Source organism: Halichoerus grypus, chromosome 12, assembly GCF_964656455.1.
Source record: "Halichoerus grypus chromosome 12, mHalGry1.hap1.1, whole genome shotgun sequence".
Classification (NCBI taxonomy): Eukaryota; Metazoa; Chordata; class Mammalia; order Carnivora; family Phocidae; genus Halichoerus; species Halichoerus grypus.
Window position 1 is genome coordinate 16694127 of NC_135723.1, and position 12397 is coordinate 16706523.

A 12397-nucleotide genomic window follows, 5' to 3' on the forward strand; every position below is an offset into this window, starting at 1 on the left:
CTGTCCTACCCCAGAAGGACACATTCATACCAGGAATTTCTTTCCAGATTTCCAGATTGGGAGCCCTCTCACCCCATCTGCCCAGCACTCACTGGGCACAGGAAGCCCCAAACTGCTCAGACCTGTGGCTGATCATGAACAACCCCAGGGAACTACCTAAGTCACCGCTTCTTCTGAGAAAACCAAACCAGCCCCGCCCTCCAGCCACTGACATGACAAGTCCTGCTACCAGGCACCTCACTTCTTACCTTGTCACTGGGGAGCCAGCCAGGCCAACGGGATGCCACTCTTGAAAGCAGTCATCTTCTCCTGCCTCTGGGCCTGTGAGTTGTCCCCCAGTCACTTCAGTCTACAGGAGAGACTCAAGAAATTCTTTATTGTTGCCTTTTCCCATATCATGTGTTCATGGGAATTTCTCTTCTTTGCTTGCAGTTGGCCTTGGGCAGGTGAAATTGGAGCAACCTGAAATATCAATTTCCAGAGCAAGAGATAAGAGTGCCCACATATCATGCAAGGTGTTCACTCAGAACTTTAATGATGAAGTAATACACTGGTACCGGCAGAAACCACATCAGGAGATAGAACATCTAACATATATCCAGGCAAGCTCTGCTCAAGTTTCTTTAGGTGGGAAGAAAAACAAACTTGAAGCAAGTAAAAATACTCATACGTCCACTGCAACCTTGAATGTAAATTTCTTAGAGCAAGAAGACGAGGCCATGTACTACTGTGCCTGCTGGAGTAGATCCACAGTGTCAGCGTTACCAAGAGAAGCTGCACAAGAACCATCTTCAGGTCTGACCCATCCACATCCTTCTCAATATGGGCAACCACAGGGGCTGCACAGCTGGGTGCCCAGCCTGTCTCTTGCTCTGCAGTATTTCCTGAACTCTGCAGGAAGACATTGTAGATTCTGCTCACTCAGTGAATCCTGAATGATATCAGCAATGATGGTACAAATATAAGCATTTTGATGCTATTTCCCACGAAATTCAGTTGTCTGGGAACTCTGAAAATACAGGATGGATGGCTCAGAGAAAAATCCATTTGTCTGTTAATTCACTGCAGAGAAAGGGATTTTTAGTACTTGAATGGTTCAGAATGAAGAAAGGAAGAGGTCTACATTTTATATAAATATTTCTTGTTATTACTATTTTCTGATTTTATTCATGGACATTACAATTCTTCAGAAGTGCAATGATCTCTCAAAAGTAAATATTATATGTCTTTTATTAGTGTCTGAGGCCATTCTGAAGGAATCTGACCATTAATTCCTGAAGTAAACAATCAGCTATTTGGGGACACAGGAGAGACTGCCGTATAAATCCTGTATCCCAGAGGTAGAAACAGCACCTCACTCCACATTCAGGGATCAATATTGGGACAAAACCAAGACTGCTCTATTGGATCAGGCCCCTGAACATATCAGGTGCTTCCATCATGGTGGATATGCCTCTGACTTTGCTCTCCAGGGTTCTGCAAAGAAAACTAAAGATCCTGAATAAGTATCAGATGGTTAAAAAGAAAGATAATACATGCTCCCTATATCTCTAAAGAAAAGAAAGGCAATGTCCCTCACAAATCAATAAAACAAAAAGTAATTATTGAGAATTGAATTCTGTGATTAGTAACTGGATGGTCATGAGTTTTCAAGAAATAAGGAAATACATAGTGTAGTGTGTGAAACTACAAAAGCTCCTCTCTCACCTCCTTAGAGTCCACTCTCAAACCTTGAGTAAAAACCTTTACTTCACAAAAATTGGGTACCTTTGGTAACAGGGATATCTGACCACATAATTGCCATGCCTGCCATTTACCTCTAGTTCCTGAGATCATGACAGCACTTTCATTTCCAGTTTCTCATTCTAAGAATCAGGTGGTGCTATATAGTGCAGAGATGCTATGGAAGCAGAATGAATTCCTGTGACAGCAGTGTCAGAACCTTCCCAAGGGCAAACTCAGGGTCTGGTGTCCCACACCCTGTCCATCGTGATTCCTGACTGTGGTGAGACATCAGCAGGAGGAACCTGAGGGTCTGGTCTCAAAAGGGCCTCACCTGTCCCCTAACAAGTCTACAGAAACAAAGGCAAGAAGACCCCTGAATGGAATATAGAGTCAGAGAACATGAACCCTTTCCAGAAAGAAGTGAATGAAAAGAGGGATTAAGCTTCTCACACTATCTGTGCTAAATACGGATTACTTCATTTGATACTCAAAAGAACAGTGCAGAATTTGATTAATGTGGCTACCTGGAGATGGATCTCAAGAGATGGAGCCACCCTGACCTTTCAACACACAACAACCTTGAAACACTACAGTGATGAGCAGTAGGGAAAAGGGCACCTTATCTATGAGGCTTTGAAGTGACAGAATACTATGTAGCTGTTAAAAACATGTTTTTTGAAGAATTATAAGTAAAATTTACAACTTTACTGAAGTCCAAACCAAGTCTCCCCTGATTGGACATTGGCGGGCCTTACTAAGGTGTGCATATTAACCTCCAAAGGGGCCCAGAGCATGGAGCCCCAAGAGAGGACTTAATCAAGATAGAGGGCAAAGGTAGAGTCAATTTTCAGTGCTCCTGCCATCAATATTTTTGGGTTTTTACATTTAATAACAGATTGTTTACATAACAATTTAAAATATAACTGTATAAAAAAATTAAAACTGTATATATGACACTTCAAATGGTTATATATTTATATTTTCCATCCAGTAGTATTACTACTTATACCTCCAGAAAAATGAAAAACTGAAAATCTGTAATTAACCACTATGGCAATACTGGGTACCATGGAATAGGAGGTCCACAAACTATGTCCAAGCCCAGCAACCCCCAGTTTTGCAAATAAGGTTTTATTGAAACACAGCCTTGACCATATGCTTATAAATTGTAGAAAGCTGCCCTTGCTTTAAAATGGCAGAACTGAATATTTGCAACAGAGACCCACAAACCCTAAAATATTGATCATTTCACCCTCTACAGAAGCTATCTGTCAATCACTTCCCTAGAATGATATACTATGGAGTGACATTTATTTTATTTTATGTTTCCCTATTTCTCAGGGTTTCCTCAATGACCCTTTGTTACATATCCACTCTCCCCATATTAACTGTCTTACTCTGGATAAATCGCTTACCATATCTTTGATTCATTTTCCTCATTTGGAAATGGAAAATATAAATATATTTACCTGGAGGAACTGCTGAGAGCAGTAACTTAAAGAATACATATAAAGTTCCTACACGTGCTTGGAGCATGTCTAATGCTCACTATATTGAGGCATTACATTGCTTATGGGTTATTATGGCATATTTGACCATAATAGAACAAAATATAAAACCAAAGCCATAACTTATTATTTTCTTTACTTTTTAATTTTAAATAATAGAATAAGGGAAAATAGAAAACTTTTCCTCTCAGACATTTCTAATAGAACACCTGCTACTGACATTCCAGGAACACAGCCATGCCTATGCATTTCCTTACTGTCTCTGAAGGCTTTTGAGCTACAGTGGTGGAGGTGACAAATCACAACAGAGACCTTAGGGCCAAACAGCCTATGTACAATATTTGTTATCTGACTCTGTACAGAAAAATGTTGGCAGCCCCTTCTGTGCAAAAAAGAGTAAGGGAATGAGTTTGTAACTATAACTAAAATTCAAGATACAAGAAGAAAATATTTTGATAAATTTTACTCCATGAAAATAAAAACAAAGCTTGCATGGCAAAAAGCAGCATAAGTTAAAACAAAAGGCAAATGACAATCCATGAGGAAATACTTGCAAGTTGTATAGCACATAATGATCAACTATCCTTAAAATAAAAATACTTTTTAAAAATGGAAGTAAATCATTTAAAGCATCCTATAGGAAAATGGCAAAAGACATGAAAAGCCAATTCATGAAGAGAAATAAAAACATAGATCTTAAATAGATAAATAGATGCTCACCTTCACTTTTAATAAGATAAATATCAATTAAAACTACATTGACATACCATTTCTCATTCATGAGACTGAATAAAAGTAATACACTCTTTTGGGGAAGCTGTGGGAGGCACTCTTACACCTTGTTGGTAAGGATGCAAAATACAACCCTTTCATGGGGGAATTTGGAAATATCTAACAACAGTTCATATGTATTTACCTTTCAACCTAGCAGAAACACTTTTAGGAATTTACTCTGAAGGCACAGTATCAACACTATGAACATATATATGCACAAAAGTATTCACTGGGTAACTACAAAATGTTGGAAATGACATAAATATCCAAATATAGTAAGTTTAGTTGAATAAATGATGGCACATGTACCTAGTGGAGGAGTATACATTGCTAAATATAAAGTGAGATTTAAAGTCGATGGTAATTTATATACTGGCAATTCACAATTGGAAGGTGAAATGTAAAAAATACTATCATTTATAATAGCCACACTAACAATATCAAAAAAACTCTATAATATGTAGAGGTGAAATTTAACCAAAAATGGGAAGGATTTTAGTATGCTAAAATCAGTAAAACTTTATTGACACAAGTCAAAGAAAAAATAAATAAATCTAGAGATATACCATGTTCATAGATTGGAAGACTCAATACTGATAAATACATTCAATGTAATCCCAACCAAAATCCTGAGAGAACTTTCATACAAATCCATAAACCGGTTGCAAAATTTGTGTGGGAAGACTAAGAACATAGCATTGCAAAATAGTCTTGAAAAGAATTTAAGCACTTACTATGAAGCTACAGTGGTCAAGACAGTGGGGTATTGGTGAAAGCATAGATACATAGGTAAGAGGAACAGAATCCAGAAATAGGGCAACACATATGTGGTTAACTAATTCCTAATAAGATGCCATGGAAGTCCAATGGACAAATAATGGACTTTTCTACAACTGGTTATGAAACAACTCTTCATCTATGTAAAAAATAATACACCACAATCCATACCAAGCAGCACATACACAAATTAACTAAAAACAGATTCTAAGACAAAATGTAAACACTAAAACAATAACACTTCTAGATGTTGTGAAAATATGTCACAAAAATATCTGTGATCTTGGGTTAGCCAAAGATTTCTCATATAAGACACAAAAAGTAAGAATCATAAAAGAAATGTTTGTTGATTTGCACTTCCTCAAAATTAACATTTCTATTCTTCTCAGGACTGAAAATGGAAGAAAAATAAAAAGTGAATCATATAAATCAAGTCAAATAAAATCAAAAAGCCACAGATTAAAAGAAAATATTGTCCAAATACATATCAGAGAAAAGACTGAGGTGAGATCTGCCATAAAGAGAGAAGTCTCAAGCCTCAATATTAATAAATGAAACCCAGTTAAAAAATTATAAAGAGATATAATGGGAATTTGGGCAGAACTCAACTAAAATTTACTTGTCTTCTTCTTTTGATAGCAGAAAATTAAGATAAATAACAATTTACCTTAAAGAAAAACAAACAGGGGCACCTGGGTGGCTCAATTGGTTCAGTGTCTGCCTTCGGCTCAGGTCATAATCTCAGGACCTGGGATTGAGTCTTGACTCAGGATCCCTGCTCAGTGGGGAGTCTGCTTGTTCCTCTGCCTCTCCCTCTCTTCCCCCCCCCCAAGCTTGTTCTCTCTCTCTCTCTCAAATAAATAAATAAAATCTTTTTAAAAAATGAAGAAAAACAAACAAAGAAACAAAAATTAGGAAAAAGGACCCACATATGTTCAGAGGTGTTGAGAGCTGGAAATAACACTGCTCTCATCTTACAGTAACATCCAAAAAAGCAGGAGGAACTGAAATGTAATTCTTTGCATCCATTGGAGAACTGAGGTTGCAGGGTACTTTACTTAAACAAAAACCGGAGACAGGCACTTGCAGGGGGACATAGGAAGTGAGCATTTGCTCACCTTGGATAGATGTCAAACACATTCACCTGGTCACAAGATTAAAGTGGAAATTTCTAATGAAATATTGAGAGCTGAGTATAGACTAGTGGAAGAGTGTGAACCCTGAGGGACCATATATAAGGTATTTCCCATCACCTTTTAAGAGTTTTGTCCAGGGGGCGGAGCAAGATGGCGGAGGAGTAGGAGACCTGGATTTCCTCTCCTCTCAGGAATTCAGCTGGATAGGGATCAAACCATTCTGAACACCTACAGACTCAACAGGAGATCGAAGAAAAGAATAGCAACAACTCTCTGAACAGAAAAGTGACCACTTTCTGGAAGGTAGGACGTGCGGAGAAGTGAATCCGAGGCGATATTCGGGAGGATAGACGGCGGGGGAGGGGCCTCCGTCGGCCGCTTCTGGCAAGTGATAGAGCCGCGGAGCACAAAATCGGAACTTTTAAGAAGTCTGCTACGCTGAGGGACGTCACTCTGGTGGCGAAGTGGGGGGTGGAACCCTCGCGGGACAGTGTGGTCTCAGGACCCTCGGGGTCACAGAAAGACCGGGGGTGCCTGAGTGCGGCAGAGCTCCCAGGGATCGGAGCGGGGAAGCCGGCTGCAGAGACGGAGCCCAGGCGCGGGCTCTCAGCTCGGGGTTGCCCTAAACCATGATCCCTGGCACAGTCGGGCCACTGCTCCTCCAGCAGGGACCCAACAAGCGGCAGATCCGGGGAGACTCACCTTCTTCCCCCGGGAGGAGAGGTGCGGGAGCGCACCGCGGGGATCTGCTGGGTTTGGAGACTCCACCCGGGGTCGGGTGCCAGATAGAAAGGCGCGGTCACAGGCCGGGTGAGCGCGGAGTGCGGCCGGAGACCGGGGAGACGGGAGTGACTGACGGCTTTTCTCTGGGGGCGCACTGAGGAGCGGGACCCCGAGTTCTCGGCTCCGCCGGGGCGGAGACTAGGAGGCCGCCATTTTCACTCTCCGCCTCCAAAGCTGTACGGAAAGTTTGCAGGGAACAAAAGCTCCTGAGAGCAAACCCGAGCAGATTACTTAGCCCGGACCGGCAAGGGCGGGGCAATTCTGCCTCTGGCAAAGACATTTGGGAACCACGGCAACAGGCCCCTCCCCCAGAAGATCAGCGAGAACAGCCAGCCAAGACCAAGTTTACCGATCAGTGAGAATGGCAGAACTCCAGCGCTAGGGGAATACTGCACATAGAATTCATGGCTTTTTTCCCATGATTCTTTAGTCTTTCAAAGTAAATTATTTTTTTTAACTGTCTTTTTTTCTTTTTTCTTTTTTTCTTTTTTTTTGAATTTTTCTTTTTCCCTTTTTCAACCAACATCTTATCAATCCCTTTTTTAAAAAAACATTTTTATTTTTCATTTTTAGAGTCATATTCTATCCCTTCATAGTAGTTACCCGTATTTTTGGCATATATATATAAGTTGTTCTCTCTTTAAAATTTTGAGATAGTTTCTTCTAACAGATCAAAATATACTCTAAATCTCTAGTGTATGGTTTTTTTCTACTCCCCTGCCTGATCACATTCTCTCCCTTTTTTCTTTTTTTTTTTAATCCTCTTCTTTCTTTTTTCAAACAACTTATCAATTCCTTTTATAAAATTTTTTATAATTTCCATTGTTACAGTCATATTCCATCCCTTCATCACATCAACCCCTATTTTTGTACATATATAAGTTTTTCTTTCTTTAAAATTTTGGGAGGCACTTTCTTTTAACAGACCAAAATACACCCAAAATCTAGTGTGTGGCACTGATCTATAAACCAGCCTGATCATATTTCATCACATTCTGGTTTTGTTTTGTTTTGTTCTGTTTTTGTTTGTTTTTATCTTTATCTTTATCTTTTTTCTTTTTTTCTTTCTTTTTCCTTTTTCTCTCTTTCCCTTTCTTTTCCCACTGCTTCAGGTCTTCTCTGATTTGCTTGGAGTATATTTTCTGGGGACGTTGTTACCCTGCTAGCATTTTGTTCTCTCATTACTCTATTCTCCTCTGCACAAAATGACAAGATGGAAAAAATCACCTCAACAAAAAGAACAAGAGGTAGTACCGACTGCCAAGGACCTACTCAATACGGACATTAGTACGATGTCAGATCTAGAGTTCAGAATCATCACTTTAAAGATACTAGCTGGCCTTGAAAAAAGCATGGAAGTCATTAGAGAAACCCTTTCTGGAGAAGTAAAAGAACTAAAATCTAACCAAGTAGAAATCAAAAAGGCTATTAATGAGGTGCACTCAAATATGGGGGCGCTAACTGCTAGGATAAATGAGGCAGAAGAAAGAATCAGTGAGATAGAAGACCAAATGATGGAAAATAAAGAAGCTGAGAAAAAGAGAGATAAACAACTACTGGATCACAAGGGCAGAATTCGAGAGATAAACGATACCATAAGACGAAACAACATTAGAATAATTGGGATCCCAGAAGAAGAAGAAAGAGAGAGAGGGGCAGAAGGTATAATGGAGGAAATTAAAGCAGAGAACTTCCCTAATTTGGGGAAGGAAACAGGCATCAAAATCCAGGAAGCACAGAGAACCCCTCTCAAAATCAATAAAAATAGGTCAATACCCCGACATCTAATAGTAAAACTTACGAGTCTCAGAGACAAAGAGAAAATCCTGAAAGCAGCTCAGGAGAAGAGATATGTAACCTACAATGGTAGAAACATTAGATTGGCAACAGACTTATCCACAGAGACCTGGCAGGCCAGAAAGGACTGGCATGATATATTCAGAGCACTAAATGAGAAAAACATGCAGCCAAGAATACTATATCCAGCTAGGCTGTCATTGAAAATTGGAGAGATAAAAAGCTTCCAGGACAAACAAAAACTAAAGGAATTTGCAAACACGAAACCAGCCCTACAAGAAATCTTGAAAGGGGTCCTCTAAGCAAAGAGAGAGCCTAAAAGCAACATAGACCAGAAAGGAACACAAACAATATACAATAACAGTCACTTTACAGGTAATACAATGGCACTAAATTCCTATCTTTCAATAGTTACCCTGAATGTAAATGGGCTAAATACCCCAATCAAAAGACACAGGCTATCAGATTGGATTAAAAAACAAGACCCATCGATATGCTGTCTGCAAGAGACTCATTTTAGAACCAAAGACACCCCCAGATTGAAAGTGAGGGGGTGGAAAACAATTTACCATGCTAATGGACACCAAAAGAAAGCTGGGGTGGCAATCCTTATATCAGACAAATTAGATTTTAAACCAAAGACTGTAATAAGAGATGAAGAAGGACACTATATCCCACTTAAAGGGTCTATCCAACAAGAAGATCTAACAATTGTAAATATCTATGCCCCTAACATGGGAGCAGCCAATTATATAAGGCAATTAATAACAAAAGCAAAGAAACATATCGACAACAATACAATAATAGTGGGGGACTTTAACAACCCCCTCACTGAAATGGACAGATCGTCTAAGCAAAAGATCAACAAGGAAATAAAGACTTTAAATGACACACTGGACCAAATGGACTTCACAGACATATTCAGAACATTCCATCCCAAAGCAACGGAATACACATTCTTCTCTAGTGCCCATGGAACATTCTCCAGAATAGATCACATCCTAGGTCATAAATCAGGTCTCAACCGGTACCAAAAGATTGGAATCATTCACTGCATATTTTCAGACCACAATGCTTTGAAACTAGAACTCAATCACAAGAGGAAAGTCGGAATGAACTCAAATACATGGAGGCTAAAGAGCATCCTACTGAAGAATGAATGGGTCAACCAGGAAATTAAAGAAGAATTAAAAAAATTCATGGAAACCAATGAAAATGAAAACACAACTATTCAAAATCCTAAGAGGAAAGTCCTAAGAGGAAAGTATATAGCAATACAAGCCTTTCTCAAGAAACAAGAAAGGTCTCAAGTACACAACCTAACCCTACACCTAAAGGAGCTGGAGAAAGAACAGCAAATAAAGCCTAAACACAGCAGGAGAAGAGAAATAATAAAGATCAGAGCAGAAATCAATGAAATAGAAACCAAAAGAACAGTAGAACAGATCAACGAAACTAGGAGATGGTTCTTTGAAAGAATTCACAAGATTGATAAACCCCTGGCCAGACTTATCAAAAAGAAAAGAGAAAGGACCCAAATCAACAAAATCATGAATGAAAGAGGAGAGATCACAACCAACACCAAAGAAATACAAACAATTATAAGAACATATTATGAGCAACTCTATGCCAGCAAATTAGATAACCTGGAAGAAATAGATGCATTCCTAGAGATGTATCAACTACCAAAACTGAACCAGGAAGAAATAGAAAACCTGAACAGACCTATAACCACTAAGGAAATTGAAGCAGTCATCAAAAATCTCCCAACAAACAGGGGCCCAGGGCTAGATGGCTTCCCAGGGGAATTCTACCAAACATTTAAAGAAGAATTAATACCTATTCTTCCGGAACTCTTCCTAAAATTAGAAATGGAAGGAAAACTTCTAAACTTGTTTTATGAGGCCACCATTACCTTGATCCCCAAACCAGACAAGGACCCCATCAAAAAGGAGAATTACAGACCAATATCCTTGATGAACATGGATGCAAAAACTCTCACCAAAATACTAGCCAATAGGATCCAACAGTACATTAAAAGGATTATTCACCACGACCAAGTGGGATTTATCCCTGGGCTGCAAAGTTGGTTCAACATCTGCAAATCAATCAATTTGAAACAATACATTAATAAAAGAAAGAACAAGAATCATATGATCCTCTCAATAGATGCAGAAAAAGCATTTGACAAAGTACAGCATCCTTTCTTGATCAAAACTCTTCAGAGTATACGGATAGAGGGTACATACCTCAATATCATAAAAGCCATCTATGAAAAACCCACAGTGAATATCATTCTCAATGGGGAAAAACTGAGAGCATTCCCCTTAAGTTCAGGAACATGGCAGGGATGTCCACTGCTATTCAACAGAGTATTAGAAGTCCTAGCCACAGCAATCAGACAACAAAAAGAAATCAAAGGCATCCAAATCAGCAAAGAAGAAGTCAAACTCTCACTCTTTGCAGATGATATAATACTTTATGTGGAAAATCCCAAAAGACTCCACCCCAAAACTGCTAGAACTCACACAGGAATTCAGTAAAGTGGCAGGATATAAAATCAATGCACAGAAGTCAGTGGCATTCCTATACACCAACAACAAGACAGAAGAAAGAGAAATTAAGGAGTCGATCCCATTTCCAATTGCACCCAAAACCATAAGATACCTAGGAATAAATCTAACCAAAGAAGCAAAGAATCTGTACTCAGAAAACTATAAAATACTCATGAAAGAAATTGAGGAAGACACAAAGAAATGGAAAAATGTTCCATGCTTATAGATTGGAAGAACAAATATTGTGAAGATGTCAATGCGACCTAGAGCAATCTCCACATTCAATGCAATCCCCATCAAAATACCATCCACTTTTTTCAAAGAAATGGAGCAAATAATCCTAAAATTTGTATGGAACCAGAAAAGACCCCGAATAGCCAGAGGAACATTGAAAAAGAAAAGCAAAGCTGGTGGCATCACAATTCCAGACTTCCAGCTCTATTACAAAGCTGTCATCATCAAGACAGTATGGTACTGGCACAAAAACAGACACATAGATCAATGGAACAGAATAGAGAGCCCAGAAATGGACCCTCAACTCTATGGTCAACTAATCTTTGACAAAGCAGGAAAGAATGTCCAATGGAAAAAAGACAGTCTCTTCAACAAATGGTGTTGGGAAAATTGGACAGCCACATGCAGAAGAATGAAACTGGACCATTTCCTTACACCACACACAAAAATAGACTCAAAATGGTTGAAAGACCTCAATGTGAGACAGGAGTCCATCAAAATCCTAAAGGAGAACACAGGCAGCAACCTCTTCGACCTCAGCCGCAGCAACTTCTTCCTAGAAACATCGCCAAAGGCAAGGGAAGCAAGGGCAAAATTGAACTATTTGGACTTCATCAGGATAAAAAGCTTTTGCACAGCAAAAGAAACAGTCCACAAAACCAAAAGACAACCGAAAGAATGGGAGAAGATATTTGCAAATGACATATCAGATAAAGGGCTAGTATCCAAAATCTATAAAGAACTTATCAAACTCAACACCCAAAGAACAAAGAATCCAATCAAGAAATGGGCAGAGGACATGAACAGACATTTTTCCAAAGAAGACATCCAAATGGCCAACAGACACATGAAAAAGTGCTCAACATTTCTAGGCATCAGGGAAATCCAAATGAAAACCTCAATGAGATAGCACCTCACACCAGTCAGAATGGCGCAAATTGACAAGTCAGGAAATGACAGATGTTGGCGGGGATGCGGAGAAAGGGAACCCTCCTACACTGTTGGTGGGAATGCAAGCTGGTGCAGCCACTCTGGAAAACAGTATGGAGGTTCCTCAAAAAGTTGAAAATAGAGCTACCATATGACCCAGCAATTGCACTACTGGGTA

General features: G+C 39.4%; 1 gene segment (V, D, J or C); it reads left to right on the forward strand.

The window, feature by feature from the left end:
• The first annotated feature begins 224 nt into the window (after positions 1 to 224).
• LOC118551588 (T-cell receptor gamma chain C region C10.5-like) overlaps positions 225 to 12397 on the forward strand; it is a 30301-nt gene continuing 18128 nt past the window's right edge. Inside the window, 3 exon segments of the C gene segment in view lie at positions 225 to 323; positions 433 to 602; positions 703 to 754. Of these exon segments, the coding sequence occupies positions 281 to 323; positions 433 to 602; positions 703 to 754 (265 nt within the window).